Here is a 24,665-nt window from a genome sequence, read left to right on the forward strand (position 1 = left end):
GGAGGGGAGTGTTTTTTCCATTAAAATAGAGCACCTGTACACTGCCCCTCCAAGCATGTTCTCAAGGTACTGTCCGCATGCACAGGCTTAAAGCTAAAAACCCTTGTTGTCTGTGTCTGAAGGATTAAAAAGTCCCGATGCAGTGAGTGTTTGTTTGTCTGTTTGTTTAGATTTTGATTGTTTTTATTTTATTTGTTTGCTTTTGTTTTTACTGGCGTCCTCCAGTCAAACATTTACATAGGTAGGGGTTTCTTTTGTGCTTTGATTCCCAGCAACTATGGAAATACTTCCTGGCAAAACAGGAAACAGAACAACAAAGAAAAAAACACAAAGTTAGTGGTCATGGAGAAGGATGCACTTGACAAGAGCGAAATTCTTTCCTGATCAGCAGGTCGCCTGTAGCCTTTGGGGGTTTTCCTTAAATGGCAAATTGAGCCCCAGCAGATCCCCGCTTTGGCGTTGAAGGTGGAGTGGCGTGTCTTGCTCTTTGCAATCGGAGAGATGAGTCACCAGGTTGAGTAGAAGGGGAGGAAGGGGAGGGTAAAGCTACTCTCCTAAGAGAAAACGTGTAACACTTACTCATTTAATGACACTGGCAATGGAAAGGTGTCAGAGACGGTATAACGTGCTGGGAGCTCTTCCTGGCGAAGGAGGGATTGCTACTTTGATAAAGCGAACAGCGGCTGTGCTTCATACCCCATGGAAATGGGACTGAAAACCAAATGACCCACAAAAATGCACTTAGAAGCTTTAGAAGTAAATAGGGTGAACGCTTCTCTGGACTTGAAGACAGAAAAGCCTTTTTCTTTTTAACCCAAAGCAATTACGCATTTCTCACCGTCTCCCCAAATAAGAGGAAGCACACTGTGAAAACTGGACACCAGATGCAGGGCCATTGTTATTATTACCTCTGATATGAGCCTGGCAGCACATTTAAATTTCGCCTTAATACAGCCACAGAACGTTCCCATGTTCACTTAAAGAGAAGGCTCCGCTTCCCTTTAAGTACTCATTTTTTTCCCCAGGTACCAGATTAACAGTCATAGGACGTTCTAGGTGATTTGGCATTATCACATCAGAGTGAAGCATGAATGCTTATATAATAATTTATCCATCAGAGTCAGCAATGCAGGGTCTAGATGGGAACATTTACAGCTTCAAGTCCTAGGGTCATCAGACAGGAGGAAACAAGGAGAGAAATGGATCACAATGGTGGCCCCATGGGTTTATCTAACTTCCTGGGAAATTCCCTCCACAATAAATAGTAGAACTTAGCAATGACCCTGAGACTCTCTATACCTAGCTGCTGGCTTCCCATGCTTCCTCCCCAGACAGAGAGTGAGCCCTAATGAATTACGCTGAAATCCAGTTTTAAGACTCCTGGTAGGGCACAGGTGAAAAGGAGGAAGAAATCTGCCAATCTGCTCTGTCACAGTCTAACCCTCCAGCACTCTCTCTCAGGAAACCCCACTCCTGAGATAAGTTCTGCCAACTTCATGGCTCTTGAATTCTCAGGTTCCATGTTTCCTGGGGGGCAGTTTTTGATTACTGCTAGATTTTAAAAAAATCCCAGGGTGATCAGTCTGTCTTTCTTCTATGCATGTTCTGGAGCCGTGTGCCCTCCTTAGAGCTGTCTCCAGGTGATGCTGCCACAGCTTGCTCTGGTCATTATACACCCTCAAACCATGCCCAGCCCTCCAGACCAGCATATCCAGCCTCTGAGGCCTGCCCTTCTTGTGTATTGTTAGAACGAACACTTTGCTCTTTGACCATGAACACTTGAAGCCCAATGTTTCAGCAAGGGTTTTTGAAAAAAAGAGGAATAAACTCATAAGAGAAAAAAAAAACAATAGGAGCAAGAAAGGTTTTTTTTTTTTTTCTCTCTAATGGAAAGAAGCAGGGAAAGAGGCATCTTAGCTGTTTCTCTCAAGGGTGTTAGAGCAGAAAAAGTGGTTACTTCAAGCCAGGAAGGGGTTAGAGAGAGAGCCAGCCACTGACTACTCAGGCTGAACAGCTGAGGGCTGCCAGGAATCATTTACCTATGAGCTGGGACTCCACCTTCTCATCTATCAGCTGGCCAGGCCGCCTGAGCTCAGTCTGAGGGATACAGGGCCTGCTTTCAGGGTGACTGACTTGACTGACCATCTCTTGTTCTTTCTCATTCTGCATCTGGGCATAAACATTAATCCCCGGGATCTTCCTAAAACATTAACAGAAACCATCACTGCTGTGCACGGGACACGGACATCGCTGCGACAAATGCTTCTGAACCTGTCATGGGAGAAGGGGGAAGGGGGGAGACACGGACGGAGGGACACGCACCTTTTGAACTTGTAGATGACGAACACCGCCAGCCCCACAAACACCACGGACAGCAGCATCAGCATGGCGGAGCCACTATGGGTTGGAGTGAGGTCCACCAGCGGGGCTAGGGGAGAAAGCAAGGCATGGTCATGGTCACAAGCGGGCAGGTGGGTGGGCGTGACTCTGCGACAGGCTTGCACTGTTCACACAGAGGCACAGTGAGTCCCGGAAAACCACGTGGGACGTACACACAAGACGCACGTCACACGGCTTGACATGAAGATGCATCTGAGCCTGTCCCAGCCCCCAGAAGGCTCCAGCAGGCCTGTTCAAGAAGCACAGTGGAAAATTTAAAGCACAGACTCTGGAGCCAGACTGCTTGGATTCAAGGCCTGCTCTATCACGTGCTGGCTGTGAGCTCCTGGGCAAATTACTTCACCTTCATGTGGCTGATAGGGTGACATGAGAATAAAAGTGCACATCTCATTAGGTGTTTGTGAGGATCAAATGAATTGATGTATGTAAAGCACTGGCAACAGTGCTAGGCACATAGTAAGACCTTTATATAAATCTTAGCTTTTATTGCTACTGCTATTATTACTTTGAATCAATATTTATAATAATATAAGTATTAAATTTTCCTATACTCTGAATGAAAGCTTTTCCCACTAAGCAATGCAGAAAACCAGAAAAAAACATCAACAGGAATATTTTTATGAATTATCCAACCCCTCTAACACCTATCCCAGCAGCTGCCATATGAGAGAAAGGACTGGTTGCTTACATTTTTTGCACTTAGAAACTGATGGCTAAGTGAATATTTTACAAGGGCAGCTGCTCTGATGCTGGAGGAGGAATGTGCAGTCCAGGGTCGTCTCCATAACTTGCCCAAGTCCTGACAGCTCACGCCAGGAGGTGCCAGCCTCTCAGAGGCAGTGAGTTCTCCACTTGGGCCAAAGAGATGCCTTGGCAGCCATAAAAGATTCTCCCTCCTTAACTTTGCTTGTAGCGTGCAGCTCTGGGCAACACGTCTCTCTGCCTCCAAACCCTGCTCCTCTATCTCAGGGTCAAGCCTGCTCTACTTTAATGGCTTCGTGTGCAATTAATTTTTACCCTCTAGAAAAGTGATATTTTGCAAACATAGCATAGCTCCAGCATAAAAGGCAAAGCCACACGTACCCCTTAGAAGCCTGGGTGCGGACCTTTACCTTCCATCAATCTAAGCAAAGCCTGATACCCAGAAATTCAGGTGACCTTTAAGCACCATTTTCCGTGGCTTTTCTCTGTTGAAAGCCAAGAGCACAACATTCTGGTCACCCAGCTAAAAAAATCAAGAATAGGTGACTGTAATGTTGATGATTTCAGACAAGACCCGAGACTGCTTCTGCTCTGTCTGGTTGTTGAAGAATTACTTCCCAGCCACGCAGTAACCACTACTGGAAAGCCTATCCCATGTACCAGTTTGGGTGAAAAACACAAGTCAAGCCCTTTTTCTCAGAAAACAGGCTTAGTTATTTTAGTAGAATCGGCTTTTAGGAAGCACTAAAATGAAGCAACCTCTGTGATTCTCTCTCCTCTGTGAGTCAAGCAGAGCTTAAGCTGTGAGGTATGAGTGTGTGACGAGACAGGAGTGGTTCACTGAATGGAACACCCAAGGCAAATGTGCTTCCAGCTCGAAATTGAAAACTTAAGGTCTCTTTCATTTACTTAGGCAAACACAGTGCAAAGGAGTCCAGAAATGCTTCAGAACTCGTACCACTATTGGCAGGAAGTCAGGAGGGAAAGAACACCTTCCATTTATCATAGACATTATTGCAATTGACTTTCACCAATGGAAGGTGGGGCGGTGATCATCACTGAGCAGACACGAACAGTGAGAGCCTCGATGGTTAGTGTCATTCCAAAGGACTCAGAAACAGTGAATGGAAGAACTATGACTTAAACCAAGTCTCTATTTCTCTCTCTCTCTCTCTCTCGCTCTCTCTCTCTCTCACACACACACACACACACAGTTTTCTATATACTTCAACCCTGGGCTAATTTCAGCAGGAGATATCTAAAATTTAAAAAGATATTTCTGAGAATGGGGATGAAGGGTAAAAGTAGATCACAAGAAGCAACTTAACAAGTGACAAAGTCAAAATATTATTAAGTTTTCAAAGGACCAGTTAGAATCCTAGGTCATTCACTTTTCAACATTGATGACACGTATATGCACATATATATGCATATGTGTGTATTTATGGGTGGTAGTTGTGCATAGAGAAATGGAGCCTCATGCACCCACCACCCTTCAACAACCCGCAGATAATGTTATTTCTACCCCCGTCCAGTGCCCACAAACCCCAACGCTGGATTATGTTGAAGCAAATCTCAGTGATCGTACAATTTCACCTGTAAGTCTAAAAGATAAGGTCTCTCTCACTCTCTTTCTCTGGACATTATCACAATACCGTCATCATAATTATGGAAATAATACTGGAAAGCTATTTTAAAGGTAATCTTCTAATGCAAACCCCTAATGTGACAGGGAACAAAGGGAGGCTCAGGGAGGAGCTCCAGATTGTAAGGATGGTTCGAGGCAGGTTAGCTTGATTAGCTGAGTTTCTGATTCCCAGCCAAACGCTCTTGCAGAAGACGCAGAAGAATCTCAGTGTTATGGAGCAACCAGGAAGAATACCGAGGCTGCTTGAAAGGGTTGGCATTTGAAATGAATGGAAAACTAAAGAGAGGAAATTGCTCTAGCCAGGCTCTCACTGACACAGAAAGCAAACATGCAAATGGACACTATTTCCCTTCTCTTCCCTTCCCCCTCCTGTCTCTACCCATCACAAGCTGAGGTCTTTCAATTCTAAACCACTCCCACTCAAATCATCATTCATAAACAGGTGGCGTTAACAGTGTTAAATAATTAGCATATTACTTTGGGAAAATGAGCTTCTGTATCCTGAGTTCTAACATGTGTGCTCTCCGCTCCCAGCCCCACCCCTATCTCTGCATCACTTAGTCACTGCTTAGCGGCAAGAAGCAGGCAAGCAGGCAGCAGCGGTGAGAAGTTGAGTACCACTGCCCTCTGGGTCCCGGGGGTGGCTTCTGCTGGCTGATCTGTGCCTGAGTATAAACCGGACTGCCATTGCTCCACACAGCCTCAGATGCATGGCTTAGTTTGCCCAGCACTAGTAGGTGGGTTTGTGTGTGTTTTGCTGGGGAATGAAAACTTGTGATAAATGGGTTTTAGCTTGCTGTGTGCAATAAGCATAAATCAGTCCCTCTCCAACTGCAGCCTAAACAAGGTAGAAGGGGCAAGTGCTGAGTGGTTTATTTGCCACTCTTCACAAACACAGTAAAGCATGGTCATGGGGTACAGCACGTGACTTAACGATTCTAAGTCTGGGGCTGGCGCACATCGTTTCTACAATCCTGCAGAAATGCACTGCGTTATTATATTCTACCCAAGAGGACCCAGATTGATTATAATAATAGTGCTGCTCACAGGAATAACAAGTCTTCTTGTGAAAAGTGGTTGATACACAGTGAGTGCTAAATACAAAGTCACAGCTAACGTGTATGAGAGAAGAGTGAACTTAAAACGCCATGTGTGGGGTGAGGTAACTGATATGGTCCCTTTTTGAAATCAGATTCTTACCTGGCCGCTTGCTGACAAGCTAAATGACTTACACTGAACCTCAGTTTTCTCGTCTGCATAACGGAGATAAAACTAGTGCCTGTTTTAGCAAGTTGTGAGAATAAAATAAGATGAAATTTATAAAGCACTGACAGGGTGTCTGGCACATGCCCAATAGTTTTAAAACTGTCATATCACTGCTATCATATTTCTGAAAGTGTATTCTACAGAGAACAAGCCCTGAAAAATGACTAGAGTCCATGGTCAGGTAATTTTGGGAAATGGTATATGTGGCATTCCCCATCTTGAAGATTCAGTATATGAAAGCTGATAGCAGTCCTTCAGGAAAGAAACTCATAAGACTCCACCACGGAGTTTCACAAAGTCATTAGAGCACAGACCCTTTACAGACTTAGGTCCCACATAACACACTTTAGGGAATGCCTCACCTGGAGCATCACTAAGCCCTTTTGCTGCAGCCTTGCCCCTTTGGGTTATTTCTAAGTTTTAAAGTCAACAATATGGCAGCATCACCTGGTGAAGCCCCACAAATACCCTTACTGCTGTCTGTATTGACTCTCATTCTATCAAAGGGACTTTCTTGGAGGACTTCTACCTGCTCTATGACCTTGGAACTTTGAACTCGTACTGCATTTCTAATCCAGAAGTGAGTGCTGTCAAGAAGTTACAAAAGCAAGTTCAACTTTGTCATAACTTGCTTTTATTTTTCCTCTCCTGTCTCCAAAGCAGACCCAAGCCAGCCTTTACTTACATGCCTTGAATATCATAAAATCCATGTGGCCGAAATCTCTTTTTCAGAAATTAAGGTTATATGGGAATGGCACGGAGAACGTTTATCTAGACCATAGAAAGGGTTGACAGGCCTTTATGACAGAGCACCTGCATTTGTCTCATAGCCCTTCCTTCCAGTTCAAGTCCAAACCCAATCATAACAGTCTTAAGGATTGCTACAGCCTCTTGATCATAAAGCCATGATCCTGCAGGCCAGATTGGGTGGGAATTCCCAGGGAAGGCTCTAATGACTAGTGAAGCGTGGCTACTAGTTTTAAACTGAACATGGGTCTTCAGGAACACCTAGTCACCTCAGGTTGAGGTCACTTGGCCAAATAATGACAACCGTGGATACCTCAAAGGCCAAACTTATCACTGTAACTGACAGACAGGAAGAGAAGGATGCCTTTTGGTTTTCTAGGGTGGCAAGTCAGTGAGGTATCCTGTTTACTATGTAAAGCGTTTCTCAAAGTATAATTTCCCGACCACGTGAATCAGAATCACCTGGAGAACTTGTGAAAACGCAGTTTCCTAGGCTTCACTTGAGAAAAAATATATCAGTCTCTGAGAGTGAGTCCCAGAAATCTACGTGTGGAACAAGCTACACAGGTCATTATTATGCATACCAGCTTGAGAGTACTGTGTGGTAAGCCCCTCCTACTGTCACTCATAAAACACCCAGTTCTTATCTTTAGAGTGTGCCTGACCTTTATACACCCTGGGTCACTAAAACAAAACAAAACAAAAAACCACATCCCTTGATTGTTAATAGTACTTCAATCCCATTACGACTTCAGGAGAATTTTCTAAACTACCTAAAAGGCATCTCAAATCTCCCCTGAGACTGCTCAGCCCCATCTAGATTAATTGCGTTACTGGATCAATTCTCTACTTCTTTCTGTACCCATGCCTCGAGCACCTTGAATCTGAAGCTTCTCCTACGAAGAGGTGAAATCTGTTTCCTCACCCCCTTGAATCTGGGCTAGCACTGGGACTTGATTTGGCAATGGCATGCAACACAAGTGATGGTGCTCCAGTTGTGAGCTTCAAGGCCTTGTGCACCTTTGCTCTCTCTCTTGGAATCCTATCATGGCCACGTGTGAGCAAGCCCAGGGAAGCCCACTGAAGGAGATGAGAGACCATGTGGAGCAGAGCTTAATTATCCCAACTGAGGCTGTTCTAGAGCCAGCCTACAGGCAGCTGACCCCCAACACGGGGACAGCTCAGTCGAGATCAGCAGAGCTCCCTACCCAAGAATCCATAGCTGACTGCAGACACACAATGAGCACAGATAAATCCAGAAGAACCACCGAGCTGATCCACAGACTCATACATAATAATAAATGCTTATTGTTAAGCCACTGAATTTCGGGGTGGTTTGTTACATAGCAATAGCTTATTAACATCTTCTCTCTTCAAAACTCTTCTCTTCCAACTGATTAAACATCCAATTAGTAATTCTTACTATTGGGCTCTATATTATCAAATTCTTGGTATGGACGTCTGTCCCCACTGGCAGGGTGCCAGGGTGTAAGTAACATGACCATAAATGTTCTTTTCCAAACCAGGACACTTTAAGAATGAAAGGAAATGCTATGAAAACTGATGTAGACACAACAGATATGGCCTGACAGTCTTGGTCACTGTAGGTGTAAGAAACTTGGTGTCTAAAAGGTAGCTTGTCCTAGATTCTGGTATCTTCTCTGTATCATGTATGTGTTCTCCTGCCTTCATTTTCTCCTGCCAATTTCTCTGGACTATCTGCCTTGCCTTTCCCATGGGGAACTGTACCTCCTGCATCCTAAGTACTGCTTCTTTCCAATTTGATGCATGCTTGTACCCCATTTCTGAACTGTTCATCTGACCACTCTTTCCTGACCATTCTCTGCCCAAGAGATTCTAGGTGCATCCTCAGGCCAATTACCCTATAGTCATTTCATGCCTTTTTATGGGCCCAGGAAATCTTAGAAAAAAGTGGTGAAGAAAGAATCTTTAGAATCTACAGAGCAACTTCATTGCTGGTATATTTATGAAAGTATCACATTTGGTTTAGTCACACTGGATGTCATGTTTAACATCTCAGCACCTGTTATTAATTATCATAATACCATAAAAGCTTAATAACTGTTAAAAACCACTGGGTACACGTGTCTGTGAAACAGCTTAATTATTTGTAGAGGAAAAAAATGATTTGGGGGGAAAAACAGAAGGAAGGAAAAATATTACTAGCATGACTTTACTCGCAAAAGACTTGTAAGTGATAACCGTGTAGGTAATAAGGCAACCAGAGACTAAAGAGACAGAAAAATGTATTTGGCTGGGGAAGAATTCCACTAGTACTAATTTCATCCCTAAATGGCAAATGTTATTGCAACAATTTATTTTACTTTACAGTTCCGAGCTCCACAACTCTACGATTTGGCATCTGCGTCCATAACGATGTGGCTTAGATTATAGTGAATTTTCTAAAGCTTCTGGACGCGTGCTAATTCCGCCTTCAAGTGGAAGGGGTTTCTCAATGTAAACTGTCGGGCAGAATTCATGATGTATCTTGACCTAGACTGAAATCCTGAGTACCTTATCCCCTCTCACGTTGACTCATAACATATCCAGAGGTAGCAACTGAAGCTGGGAAATATTAATTCTCTAATATGTCTGTGATAATATCTTTTTATTACACCTGAAAAAGAAATTGAACCAGTCAGCAGCAACCACGGAGGCCAAGATAATACAAGATAACGGTTTTATTAAAAACCCACACATACCCTTGACAAAGGACAGTTTTCCTAAACATAATAGCTTAAACAAGGCAACTGCTAGACACACGTGAGGGGTTGAGAGCAGTTACTGGCTGTTAAAAATGTTTTAAATTCAACCTGAGATTTGAGGCTCTTCCTTTGAGAAGTATTAACGTTTCAAATTTTTTATCATCAGTATCCAAAACTCCAGAAGAGCAGTGACCCCACTGGAAAGCTAAGAGTAGAAGAACACCCCGATTCTCTAATATGTGCAGAAATAACAGTGAGATGCGGATGTATCATTTTCTGCTCACTGTAGCACATTAATAACATCAAGATAATATCATTTGTTTAACTTTCATAGAACTCATGGCTATTCAATTACATCTGCCACTAACATTCTGGTTCACACTTTAATCATTTTTCAACTGCTTCACGGCCACAGCTCTTGGCTGGCCTTTGCCATTCATCTAGATTATGGATACAGTATATCCCACATTCAGAGACAGGCTTCATTTTTTCCCTACTCCCACTGTCATCCACCCATTCTGCCAATTAAGTAAGCTCCAAATATCGGAGGAATTAGATTTTAATGTTTATTACTAATTTCCTCCTACACTAAATATCAAGGGTTCTTCCCTTTTAGTGCATGTCTCTGTTTTAGTGGATGCCCTGAGTTGTAAATCAGATTTATTGCTGGAGATAGCTCAGCACCTTTCCTTGTTATGCAGATGGATTTCTGTCTGTGGAATGCTCTTTAAGAGCAGTGGTTGAGACTGGTGAAAGGCCTGGCTGCATAAGCATCCCTTGGGGAACTTGTTACAAACGCAGATTCGTGCATATCTCTCCCTGGGATTCTGATTCCAGGGATGTGCAGTGAGGCCTGAAGAATCTCTACTTTTATGAAGTATCCTCGGTAATTTGATGTACAGTCAAATTTAAGAACAACTGCTTTATAGCAGGGATTGCCTACCCTGGGTTATAAAGAGATTTTCCAACTACAGAACAGGCTGACATTTATCCCAAATATTTTGAGGGAACCAGTCAGCACCGGCTCTTCCAGTCTCTGTGTAGAACTCTCAGCAGCCAAGTTTTGGTTGATTTACCCAATAAATAACCCCTGAGAAATGCAAAAAATCTCTAAGTGCTGTTGCTTGTCATTTAGTATGAATCCATCTAGTTAGGGTCTGTGTCCTCAAATAAGATGTAGTGTTGTCCCTTGCTTGCTCAGTCTTTAATTTCTATTCTTATTGCCATCATCTATTCTACCAAAGAAGAATCAACGCTTTTTTTTTTTTTTTTTTTTTTTTTGTGGTACGCGGGCCTCTCACTGTTGCGGCCTCTCCCGTTGCGGAGCACAGGCTCTGTACGTGCAGGCTCAGTGGCCATGGCTCACGGGCCCAGCCGCTCCGCAGCATGTGGGATCTTCCCGGACCGGGGAACGAACCCGTGTCCCCTGCATCGGCAGGCAGACCTGCAACCACTGTGCCACCAGGGAAGCCTGAATCAACACATTTTTTAAGCTGCTTCCTCCCCAGCCCCCTTCCCCCTGTCCCCACACCCCCACTCCAAAGTATAATCACTGAATTTACTCCTGATCATGTGCGCTCATAGGAACAAAGATATAGAGTTTGATGTAGCTTGAAAGATTTGTTTCAGCAATTAGGTCTTTAATTTATTACCTGTCAGCAGATTCCCTTCACCTGGCAATCTACTAAAAGATGATAAAATAAAGCTCGCAGTTTAAAGCAGTCTGGCGTCCTGGTCTCCTCACATGAGTGTCAATCCCCTATTCCTAGCTTCCTCTTAAGGTTTTTCACTTGTATGTTTTACGGCACCCAACCCGACATGGCCATGAAACTTAGCTTCTTTGGCAACTAAAAAAGAGATTCCACCTCCTGGGATTCCAACTCTATCAAATAAATCACCATCTCTTGTTACCTGGGTTGAAAAATTCTTATAAAATGAGTAAATACTTTGTGAAAAGAGAAAGGATTACTGACTGTTGTCCGAACCTACTGTCTTTGAAAATCCTTTCATCTGCCCCTTCTTTCCTTTTCCATGTGTATCCTACTTTGCAATATTAAACATGCATTAATGAGAGTTTTCTCACATCATGCATGGATGAGGAACAAAGTGCGTGATATAAATGACATATCAAGTAATGGCATATTTGATTCCCCTGAATTTTATCCTTCTCTCTTTCCTCTGCTCATAATTTTACTTTCAGTTAATATACCAATTAGGAATATTTGAGGGTATGTGTCTAGATGCCCAAACCAAGTATAAACCATACGATGTCACTTTGCTGTGCTTCTGCTCAGCACTGCCCCTCAACCTGGCAGGCTTATTTCCTCTCATTTGGGTGAATTCCTATTCAAAATGAATAGTTCATTTATTGAACTTTCTGCATGGAATGTTTTTCATCCTCTTCATTTAGAATTGGGGCCACTAGTATTTGGGCCTCAGGTCTAGCCAGTGTGCACTGAATGAGGGTCCTAGTTCATTTCATATCCCTGGACAAACCATAGATTTAAAGGAATCCCTGCAAAATGAGGCACAGAGTCACGTGAGAAGTAAGATGATACATCTGAAATGGACTGTGCCCTTGAGTAAATTCCAAGTTACCAGGGGCAATGAGAAAACTAGTGGCATTTTAGGGATATTTTCTTAAGGGCTCAGGTTTGTTCTGCCGTTAAGTACCTACAGAGATCAAATGCTCTGCAAACAGATTCTGAACCTTCCTGTGAGCCTTGCAGGAAAAACTCTCCCTAAGTCATCCCTATATCACAGCTCTTAAAATACAGGAGAAAATAAATAAATAAGTAAAGGCAGGCCAGGGTAAAAGCATGCATAAGACAGAACTCAAGGGAGACGTTACAAATGATGTGAAGAAGGTCTGGTTTGTTTGATCAGGTAAAGCATAGGGTAATCTAAGGCGTGAGACCCTGAGCTCTGTCATGAAGTGAGGCTGCTCTGGAAACGGTATCAGAGATCTGAGAAGTGAAATAAGGGCCAATAAGTAAACTTGCTTCCCTCTCTTTCAGGAACATTCCTCTTGCCAGTCCGTCTCCCATTGTCTTTAGGACCTCTCGTTCTGGGACACAGAGTTCTAATTTTCCTTCCACCCACCCATTTCCCACAATGTGTATATCAACAACTATCCTACATCTTAAGAGGATACCTGACATAAAGAAAGCACAGAGATGGGTTTTCCTTGGATGCTTACTGGATAAATAAATGAGTGCAAGGCTCCACTCACTCATGGTAAGAAGTAACATGACATGGAGACAGGTTCACAGTTGAACACACTGACTCCAAAGGTTAACTGGGGGGGATGGAATTTTTAATGCACCTCTACAGGTTATAAATTAATTATATATCTATTTATGAAAGCAGTATTTATTGAGCACATGCTATGGGCAAGTTCTCTTCTAGGTACAATGACGGAGACACTATACAGATATGGTGAACTGTATCCTCGGGAAATTAAATAGGAGAGGTGATGATGATGATCAGACAGATACAGCTTAAAAAATTCCACGTGAGTTCTGACAAGGGATAGATGGTATCCAGGTAAAGATCTCCGGAAAGATGCTATATGCAAATGTTGGCACTGAGCTGAGCCTTAAATACAGAGACAGAAGAGATGGAGAAAAGTAGAGAAGGGGGAGAAATATTCCAATTGGGAATAACACGAGCAAAGGTACACTTCAGTCAAAACACCAGCATTGCCAGTCCAGCCCCCAGCTTGATTGAGCGCTTCTCCCTTTGCTCAACACGGCGCCAGCTGCCATGAGGTCCTAAAAGCCAAAGTGAGCCACTCAGGGTATGGCCCTCCCTCAAACTTCTTGATAACAGCTCTTCGTCCTCTCCTTATTCCCATACAGTCTGAAATCTTTCCTTTCTACAAGAGAGTTTTAGAAACCTAGCTGTCAGGAGTGATTAGGCCCTCAAGAGGAATTGCACAGAAACCGAGAAGCAAAGGAATAGCTAAAAACAAAACAAGGACTGCGTTCAATGTTTAGCTCCACTTAGGCACCAAGTTAATGAATTCCTTAATAGAACATGTGGGGGAAAGAAATGAAATCCAGTCTCTAATGACATCCAGATATCTGGAAATGCTTACCTTGTGTTCCCATAAAAGCAAACAGGGAACTGAGTTTGAAAAACAAAAGAAGGCTAGTAAATTCCTGAAAGGAGACAGTTCTTTTTCCTTGGAGATGAACCAAATTATGCATTGCCTCTCCCACCAGCAACATACTCTGGCTCAAATATTTTTAAAAGAAGGCTGCTGAACATCTGCTAAGCAATTAATGGAATGCAGCAGTGTGCTGGAATGGTCCCTGGAAAGGTATTAGCAATCCTGCTTATGAAACATGAAATGCTGCAAGCAGTGGTCCTTTTTTCCTTTTTTAAATTGTAGTTTATTTTTATTTTCTGCCAGGGGGGTTGAGAGGAAGGGAAAGGAAGCTGAGGTGGAAGTTCTGCGTCAAATTCTCTTCCTCACTGTGTCTTTTTTCCCCCAGGTATCTTTCTCCTTCTCTTCTAGCCATCCCAATATGATGTGTTAATTTCAACTTAATCAAAGAAACTGCAGCAATGTCTCAATCCAACTGATCCCCTACCCAATGTGCCAAGTTTTCTATGAGTGAAAGGAGAATTCCCTCATAGTCTACCACCCTGTCCTAATAGTTAAAAAAAAAAAAATTGGGCAGTTAGAACTATAACTTAGGAACAATCGCCAATGGGAAACTGATCCCTCCTATATTTTACTTCCTCATCACAGTCATTGAAGAGTGCCAGCCTTAACACAAGCCTTGCCTTTTGCATATGAAAGTCTGGCTGACAGTGACTTTGTACCCTTAGATTCTGCCAGTCCTAACACTATTATGACAAATATGGCTAAAATCAATACAGAGAAAGTTTCCAAGGCTCAGTTATTGTGTCAGCCCTTGGCATTCTCTTCCTTTACTCTTCCAACTGGAGTTGATTATCCACATATAAGTCTACATTTAACTCCAGTCACCCAGCCAGGCACCCTAGGAAGCTCAATAATGCCAGGTGATCAGGTTTCGAATTACACTGCCAAAAGATGTAGGAGAGATACTATCAGATCTAACAGGGAAGAATCAGGGACAGCCCCAATGGTTGGGAGCCAAAGAATTTTCTCACTCTCTCCAAATTGGCCCAGCCTAAGTCTGGGCTTTTGCCTCAAACTGCAGTTTTGTTTTGTTCCCTTGGTAACTCTGCATAGTATATATCTATGCTGCAGAGGTCTCTCCTTCAAATCTCAGTGTGTTCCCAGTAACACACTCCCTTTTGCCAGCCCTTCCTCCCAGGGATCTGCGTACTGCTCCCCAAATTCCCAGCTGTGAAATGAAGTATGGACACTAATTGGATAAATTTTCCAGATCTTCCCAACTTTGCATTTGTCCTTGCCATCTGGAACTTACACTGGTGGGATTAATTTCTTGTGGTTATCAGGAATGGCCTTTCTTTCCCACATGGAACTATGGATTCATGGATGCCTTTGCTATATCAGTTTCCCTGGCCAAGCCGCTGGCCAGATCAGTTTCAGCTAATTAGCCACTTTTTTTATCCTTATTTTTCAGCTGGATCCCAGCTCTAAACCAGATGTCATCACAGGAAGGCATCCTTAAGTACCACTTAAAATAAGATTCAAATTCAGGAAGCTAATCTGAACCACCTTTGGCGTGTGATGTGACCATCCGTTAAATAAAAACCAGGCATATTAAATAACTGTTGGAAGAGAGAGAGGTATGGGGAAGAAAAGGTATGAAATGCAAGTTGCCTCCAGAATTTGAGAGTGGGGTTAGTTCTCTGGCTATCTTGGTCTATGATGCTCCCCTTTCTAACAAAGTCCCTGGGGAGTGTTTTCTAATAAATCAGGCTACACTACAGCAAAATACGCTGCCTGAAGATAGCATTCCTTTAGAAGCAGAGTACGCTGTAAAGGGATGAACTAGTTGGCCACATCCCCTCAAACCCAGAGTTCAGTATGGAGTATCAGGCACAGCTGTTTTTAACCTCTAAACTCAAAGGGAACAAGTCACTTTAGCTGTCGTAGGAGAAGATGATGAAGTTCAGGATGCCAACCAACAGGCTGGACTGTGTAGTTCGATGAAATAATCAGTAAACTTATTTCAACCAATTTCAAGTAGTTACTTTCTGCTCATTTGACAACATCTGTCAGTGGCTTGGCCATCAGCATGACTACAAGGGATGTTTCTGGACTTTGTTTTCCAGTTCAACCAGCTAATGTGTAACTGCCACGTGTCACCACCATTCACCGAAGACCAAAGGCCAACCTTCTTGGTAGGAAAGAGCCAGTCTTGATCATCAAATGCTCTGAGATAAGTTGGCAGCCTTCGTTCAGGTCTCAGGCTTAAGGGCTGCCCTCCTAGGTGCTTCATAGTTTGCTTTTCTCTTACACTTTCTTGTTTTCTTCAGGACCTTTTCATCATTCAGAAGGTGGCATTTGTTAATGCACTTCTTCCCTGGCTTTCCCCAATGATGGAAGCTTCATGGAGCCAGAGACTTTATCCCATGCTGAGAACATTTCTTGGCTCAGAGTAGCCAGGAACTCGGTAAATGTCTGTTCGACAGATGAATTAGGAGGACAAGCTGCAGAATAGCTAATCGGCCCTACTCAATCCTTCCTCTTAAGAGACACCTTTCTCAAGTGACACTGAATCCATCATACCTCTGCTCCTAGGTCTCCACGGCTTCCCAGAGCCCACCAAAGGAAGTACAAACGGCTCAGCCTGGCATATTTCCACCCTCCCACCTCCGTATCCTATGTTCAGGACACTGACTTTCAAATATCTGTATTTTTTAAAGCAGTGCTTTTTTTTTTTTTAAGAAAAAACATTTTATGAAACCCTAATAAAGAAAAAAGATGGAATCCAAGCAGAAAAGAGGCCAATGGCCAACCTGTTTGGCCATCCTCTAGACCTAGGCACACCTCCAGGAAACCAGAGAATGGACTTGGAAACACCTGATCTTTGTTCCCACTTATTCAACATCCCAAAGCCCTCAAGGCTTTCGTGTTCCTTCCTTGGTGCTTCAGTACTTGGAATAATCTCTTGAGTTCAGTCCTTTCCACCTTTCAAGGTCCTTCCCAAAGATTACCTCCTCCATGAAGCTTCCCTGGGTCATTTTGACTGGGTACAATTTATCCCTACTTTAAATTTCTTATAAAACTCTGATTGTTAGGAATAAAAAGAATAAAAAGAAAAATAATACCTTACTATGCACCAGGCACTTCTCTAAGTGCATTACCTAAATTAACTTAATCCTCACGCAATCCCATTGTCATAGATGCAACAGAGAAGTTAGTTAAGTCTCCTCTCAAAGTCCACATAGTAAGCAAGTGATGGAGCAAGACTGAAACCAATAGTCTGGCTACACAACTGCAAAGTCCAAGCGCTTAGAAACGTTCTATTGTCTCTCTATAAAGGCATTTATGCATTTTACTTGTTCAGAGATCCCAGCATTGACCATTTCCCCCATCCCACAGTACTGCCACCACTGCTACCACCAAACTTTGAAACACCACAACCAGATGATATGTTTTTTGAGGGCAAAGACCATCTCCTACTGGCCTTTATGCAGCGTCAATACAGTACTCTGCAAAAATAAGTGCTCAATAAATAGTGTTAATTTAATTTATTATTAATATAAAACAATAACATCTATTTCTATATACTTGGGATAACCTGAATTATTATTGACACTTCTATATAGCCTTAAGAAGAAGGTTTTCCCCATCATCTTTTACAGGTGAAGAGACAGAAGTTCAATGATATGAATTCATTTGTAAGATCCTGACCAACGTGGGGTTCAGCTTCTGGCTATGACCCTGGACAGCTCCTAAGTCCCAGCTATTTCTATTGTACGATTTTATCCCAAGACTGAAAGCAAGAAAATTCTTTGTAACATGAATGATTTAAAAATAAAGTTTTGCAGAAAGACCAGAAAAAAGTTATTTGTAAGGTTAACTTTATTTTCAAGATTTCTGTAAGATGAAGTATGCTATCATTTGAGGGGTCTTTTAGTGATTCACTGATGGTTTTTGCCAGGGACTAAGTGGGAAAATCACCTTATTCTGTTGCCTTTTGGGTCCCCATTAAGGCAAAAATGCCCGGCAAGGGAACCTCCAAAGACTGATGCCCTATTTCTGATTAGCAGTGGCACCATTTAGACTTGTTTTGCTGAAACAACAAATTGGGACCCCCTCTGCTAGAGCCACTAGCCAGAACCCAGGGACAGGAACACTGACCTGCTGTTAAGTGAGCCGCGTGGACAAGGACTTGGACTCCAGGCTTCAGCTCAAAGTGCACGGAGTTCAGGTTGAGCTTGTGAATCAGCAGTTGTGATATCTGAAAGAAGAAGTGTCAGAGTGAGTGCCACCCGAACTGCCACACCAACTATATACAAATGTGCTGAGCAATATTCACCGCACTGACCAAGGCTTCCCAATATTGTATCTGTGAATGATATGAATGACTTTTATATGATTTTGAGTTTTTAGTCCACAATATGCTGACAGAATTATTTTCTAAGCATGACTTGACTTTACATCCGAATTGTTACAAAATAGGACGAACTATTAGTAAATCAGATATTTCTACTCTTATAAAATTATCCTGTTACCAGCTTGGAGAAATCACCCCTGGTTTTCTGAGAGGGCATTTGTTATACACAAGGATTTAAAAGAAGTAAATATATACAATTTACAAATTCTGGTGAGATTCATATCCATTTATTTTACTCCTTGATAGTGGACTCTACCTTATTCCTTTCTTTGCTTCCCTTCTCTTCCCCAAAACATACCCTGTGGCTTTCCCAGAATGGATATTTCATGGATATTTATTGATGATAAATATTGTTCTGCTAAAATAGTAAATTATACATTTGCAACAAAGTGTAAATCACAACTTAATGCATTGGCTGACTCTTGTTTCGTGCTTATGAACCTAAAACCACTCCTTAGGCTGACACACGTGTACTGGGTAGACGGATGGAGTTCTGGGCCATGAAATAACCCCAGCAAGGGACAAAGGACCTTGTTTTGGGTAGTAACAGCATAAGGTAAGGTTTTCTAGACAAGGTAAAACGCTGTTCACGTGTTTAAAGTAGAAAACCAGCTCAATTTGCTCTGTTTCATTCACCCTTTTGAGTCATTTGTGGAAAGCTATCAGACAAAACCACACTCCTATTATCTGGTCTCTTTGCCTCATTTTTAACATTCTAATCACAGTGTAGTATTTTATTTATATGCAATTTAAGTCTGGTTAGATGCTTTCTGAACATCGTTCTGCTAGTTAAATTCTTAAATTATTTTTCCTTTTATATTTATTAAGTTTCACTTAGTCTACTGAGTTGCCAAAATGACAGCTTTGGTCCTTTAATCAATGAAGCAGGGCCTGATGGCTTTGTTTTCAAGCACAGAGTCTCCTGCAGAGGCCCCTGTCCAGTAATGGAACTGAACTGCCCTGAAGATGAACTTCTTTGCTTAACAGGAACTTGGGATGACTGTCAGTGACCCGTGGTTGAGCACCTGGGATCCAGTTCAAGTTCAGCCTCTCAAATGTTTCCACTTGGCAAACCACGCAGAAGAACAAGGTTGTGATAAACTTATGTTGAAAACAACTTTATTCTCTCTCCATAAGCTACTCTTTCTCCTGGGTACTGAGAAGCTTCCAAAATGTTCCAGGTTTACAGGAAGAGTGGATTTCTAACACAGACTGTGTAGAATGGTTTTCCTTTGTGTCCTGTGAAGTATTACAATGTACAAGTTCCTATTCTATCTTATTCTTATCATTCAATTGGCAAGGCCTTTCTAAGAATCTGACAGTGGATTTTTTTGTGTGTGTGTGGTACGCGGGCCTCTCACTGTTGTGGCCTCTCCCGTTGCGGAGCACAGGCTCCGGACGCGCAGGCCCAGCGGCCATGGCTCACGGACCCAGCCGCTCCGCGGCATGTGGGATCTTCCCGGACCGGGGCACGAACCCGCATCCCCTGCATCGGCAGGCGGACTCTCAACCACTGCGCCACCAGGGAAGCCCGACAGTGGATTTTTTAGTAGAGGTTATAAGAAAGGTTTTGGCTATGAAATAAACATATACACACAGAAATGTGTGTATATATGTGTGAAATATATATAATTAAGTATGCATGAAATTCTATGCTTATATACATACGCGTACATGTGTGCACGTACATACATACTTATATTTGGAGAAAAAAATATTTTAACTCAAATAGGAAAAACTTATCAGAAGTAATTAAGGAAGTATCCTGTTTTGCAGAGTCCATCACGTAGACAAAAGGGGACTATGTATTTGCATGAGAAAGGCTTCTTTCTTTCAACCAGCTGAAGTGATACTTCTTTCTTCTCCCTGAGGATGTTTCTTCAATACTTTGTGGGAAAGAACTTATGCACAGAAACAAAACTAAATAAAATTTACACTGCTTACAAGAATAATCTCAGTTAGAACCACATATTTCTCTACTCAAATGAGTATGAAACTGTTGACAGATTTTGACATTACTTTAAATGTTTTCCACCCCATCTGCAGAAATGTTTATTCTGTATTGTTTTCATCAGTTCATGAGTTGTTATATACGTTTGTACATATATTATCTATGCATTGAACACTCTGTATGGGCAAAGTTGCATATTTCTTACTATTTTTTTCTAACACAACATATCTCAGGTTTTAGTGTTGCTACCTCCATTGAAAGGAACATGGAGCTTAAAGGACATTACTAAGTTTACCCAGTTAATATTTGAAGAATTGAGACGAGAATTCAGTTTTGCTTGACTCCTAATCTTAGGACATTTCCGTGAAAAACATTTTCCTTGAGCCAGCTGACAAAGACGCAAAAGGTATTTGGAAGGAGGTCCAGCTGAGCAGATTTAGGAGATAAAAAATTGCAGCATTTCATTAATTATGCTTCTATCTCTCGTCCAACTGTGAAGCGCACAACTTAAAGCACCAGTCCTGTGTCAGTTGACCAATATGAGCTACAGGCAATTCCTAACCTCAGCCTCAGGATTGCCACACTCTGTTCACCAGTTAATTTATAATGTTTAGGAGAGTCTTTGGCTATGAAAGGAGCAGAATAAACTGCGACTATAGAACAGTGTGGTGACAGCCTAAATGGAAAGCACGCAAGTTTGCATGATAAAGACTCAAGTGAAATAATGTGTAATTGCTGGGAGATCGGTCCTCCTAAAGCAAGTTGAATCTATTCATTTTTCTTTTTCTGTCCAAAGTTTGTAGTCTTAGCAAATTTCATTTATCCTTTGCACTAGCATCCCTCTTCTGCTGCTCTCCATTTTCTGTTCTCTAATCATGACCAAAGAAATAACATATTATTCTTAGTATCTGCCTATTTGGTGGAATATGCCTATGATTCAAATGCAATCCACTCTTCGTTTAAACTACCACTTAAAAAGACAGTGGGAACTCAATAAAAATACTTGGAAAGACACCATCAAAAGGGTGTAGTGGAAGGGACCTGGTAGAGGGAAAATACCAATTCTCTTCCTCATCTTCTTCACAAAGTATGATGTTTAAGTGTGGTAATCAGAATAGGTTAGGTCAGGCTGAGGTAACAATGCTAAAATTTTGGGGACTTGAAACAAAGGAAGTATATTTCTTCTTACACTCCATATCCACTGCAGGTAGGCAATGATGCTGGGCTCATTATAGTCACACAGAGACAAAGGCTGGTAGATCAGCCCCCTCAAATGTACACAACACCATAGGAGGGAAAAAGCATTCTTAAGGTTCTCTAACTGGCATTTGAATACTTCAGCTTGGAAGTGACGCTTATCACTTCTGCTCCTACCTCATTGGCCAGAATTAGTTACATGGCTCTGTCTACAGAAGAGACTCGTGGGTACAACCCTACTGGTACCCAGAAGTGGTGAGCTAGAGATGTTTAGTCAACAGAAGGGATGGTTACCATGCGAAGAACACATTCAACATCTAAACAATGTTTAATGAGACCAGTAGAGGAAAACAGACTCTCAGATCATTAGAATGGGGTGTCAAACATTGAAACACGAAGAAAGAGAAGTTTAAGGACAACACAGAAGTTGGTAATTTATGAAACATGAAACCCAAAGAAGTGGTAAAAAGTGAAACTACAGATTCAAAATGGGCTTTGGCAGATTTATCCATGGCAAAGCTACATTGCGCCAAACAACTAATGTTTATCTCTGAAGTTGGGAGGAGGGATGCAAACCCTACTGAACATAAATAGCATTCTGGTGCCATGTTTAGAGGGAGACTTGCTTGGGATGACCTTGCAACTGACCCAGTCAGTCAATCCTGATCATGTTAAGTTATGAAGGCCCCCTCAAAGAGTAGTTGAATGATATTACTTTTGCAATCAACAGAGAAAGATCTTTCTCAATTCAAATAGCATGATTTCTGGAATAAAACTTGGAGTAAGCAATGGAGCCAAACATGAATTCTATTTAACAATTCTCTGTTTTGTTAGCATGACAGAATCATCTTGATTAAAGTGCCTAAGAAGTTTTTCCTGGATGACATAATGAAGAAATAATTTGTCCATATTCACTCCTTTCCCTTGGATTCTCCAACACTAGCTCTAAGCTTCTCTTTTTCTCCTTTTGCCATATTCCTTTGGCTCAACTCTTACCTATTCTTTCAATTACAGTTTCCTGTTTTAGTGACCTTCCTTGTGAACTCCAAAATATTTCTTCAGTTCCTCGCTTTAAAAAATCTGAACAGGGCAGACTGAGTATAAAGAAAATAGTCTGAGATGACTTATTACATCTCATAATGAATCTTTAATTTCTAGAAATGTTGCCAATAGACTGCTCCATTTCCAGAGGCACCTTTCCTTTCCCTGTCTTTTGGATTCTGCATCTGTCAAATGTACATGGTAACACAAACAACCGAAGAGGAAATTCCTTGTTGGTGGTTGACATTTTGTCCTTAGTCTTTTTGTTCCTTTTAAATGCGCTCATGCCCTTTAAGGATTCAGCAAGACAACACCACGTAGGCTCCCTATCTCCCCAGCACAGCATCACACCCAGAGCATGATGGTCCTTCCTCCTTCCAGGAGAGGTAGATACAAATATGAGGACTCAGAGAGATGCCTGGGAGTACAGTGGTAGAGGGGGTATGGTTTGCTCCACACCTGAGCAGCTGGCTTCAGGGTAGCCCTATCCCTGATGAGGCCAGCTGAGGGCAAGTGAGACTTTTCTCACTCTCTGGAGATGTGAAGTAAAGAGTGGTGGAACCCTCCCAGACAGAGGTCACTTGATTAACCCAGCCCAACGTTATCCGGATAACAAGGTCAAGTACTTCTCACTGTGAGGAATTTTCAATTTATTTCACAGACAAGCTGGCTCCAACTAAGCCAGCATCTCTCCTCCCCTGGGAACATTATTAGAGGAAGCTGAGGGAGGAGAGCCCAGAGCCCTTTGCTGGGGCCCTGCCCTCACAGTCTTCAGGGTCCATCTGGCCAGGGTCCCACTCATTCCCCTGCTGGGAGTTCTGTGCAGTATCTTTACAAGAAAGGGGCCAGAGTATTAACAGGGGGGATAAAGTCAGCTCTTCCCAAGTTCCATCTGGGATTCAGAGTGCAGCCTTTAAAGGAGTGGGGTCCTTTCTGTTGTTTGGTTTTATTTTGCATTCAGTTGAAATTTCTATGTAATTTATGACAGAGGAAATCAGTTGCTTTTGCCTGCCTCCTGTTCCTTCTCCTTCCCCCACATTCTTCTTTAAGGAACCATATCCTTATGTATTCTTTGCCCATTTGGTTTAGGAAGGGCTCCCTAAACTCCTGATCCAGGGAAGGTATAACACACTGAGTTGTCACTAATGGAGCTCTAGTCTTCTGATTACCAGGCTAGTTAAGACATGCCCACTTCAGCCAAGTTGAGTCAGTGAGAATTATCACCCTGGGCTCTTGGGGTGCACTCAGGGGAGAGGCAATGTCTTTTGAATGGGGCTGATAAGATGACTAAATGAAAGACTGGGGCTTCCTGTGGCCATTCTTGTCTTCCTATGTGTTGGCTTCATTCTCAGGCAGACTTCCCATGTGGTAGCAACGAAAAGAGATGGAGAAAGAGGGAGAGAGGAAGACAGGGGAGTAACCTGGTGACACTTCCTCTCTGAGTTCATCCACGCCTGAACTGTATCCTTGGACTTCCCAACTAAAGAAGCTCATGACTTCACCTTTTCCCCTTAAATTTGTTTGAATAGAATATATGTTCACTGCGTCAGGAAAAAAACCCTGCAAAAACCCCAAGCAAAACATCTCTTGTTCATTTCCTGGTACAACAGGCTTGGTATCTTGGGGGGCCCGCAGAAGTCAAGTGGTACCCAAAGACACATCTGCAGCATGGCAGAGCAAGGGGACTGCTAGGCTTGAGAGTTAGTTGCAGAAACAGAAGCAGAAACTCATTTTCCTTGAAGAGTTGTGTCTCCTCAGGCAATTCACAGCTCCCTGTTGGGGCCTGAAGTTCTTCATTTTAGAGTGACTGAGTCAGAGAGAAAGATTAAAGGACCCCTCTTAGGACAAAACCTGTAGGATTCCTGTGGGCAGCCCCTATTTTGTTGGCTCTCGACACAAGGCTTAATTTGTATGTTGATTTCATAACTGCACTTATTAATCGGGATAATGATACTCTCCACAAGACACTGATTTCTTATGTACTTGGTTTGGCATTTGTTTGGTCACTGTATTTAGTTTGAGTCCTGGGTAAGGCTGCTACACTGGCAATTCCCTTAACCAGAGTTACAATCTCTCACTTGGTACTGTTTTCCCTTAATGCTATCCATCTGCATGATAACTTAGATGAGTCATCCTCCCTCCAGTTTACTCACTCATGCATGTTCTTTCTGTTTCCTGTTGTCCTTGTTCTCTTGTGCAATTTCATTCATTAATCTTTTTCTCCTTATTGTCACCATCCTCTTTCTTCCAATACATGTCCTGGACGATACTAGTCTTTAATACTCTTACTTTTCTTTTTTTTTTTTTTTTTTTTGCATTTCTCATATACTCTCCTCCTATCACAAAATGTCCATAAATGTAACCACCATCTATTTACCACTTACTGAGTATCTACTATAGGTCAAGGGCTTTGCTGTATCATTTCTTTAATGACCTCTCAAACACCCTCTGAGATG

General features: G+C 42.3%; 1 protein-coding gene across 1 annotated transcript in view; it reads right to left on the reverse strand.

Annotated features, from left to right (window-relative positions):
* Positions 1–244: 244 nt before the first annotated feature.
* Positions 245–24,665, reverse strand: part of SORCS1 (sortilin related VPS10 domain containing receptor 1) — a 554,727-nt gene continuing 530,306 nt past the window's right edge. Inside the window, exons 24-26 of the mRNA XM_022568815.2 lie at positions 17,765–17,864; positions 2,323–2,428; positions 245–554 (exon numbers count right to left, since the gene is read on the reverse strand). Coding sequence (XP_022424523.2) covers positions 419–554; positions 2,323–2,428; positions 17,765–17,864 — 342 coding nt within the window. The 3' untranslated portion in view covers positions 245–418. The remainder of the gene's footprint in view (positions 555–2,322; positions 2,429–17,764; positions 17,865–24,665) is intronic.

Source organism: Delphinapterus leucas, chromosome 16, assembly GCF_059928025.1.
Source record: "Delphinapterus leucas isolate spDelLeu-1000000601 "Yukka" chromosome 16, BTC_Dleu_Yukka2, whole genome shotgun sequence".
NCBI classification, from domain to species: Eukaryota; Metazoa; Chordata; class Mammalia; order Artiodactyla; family Monodontidae; genus Delphinapterus; species Delphinapterus leucas.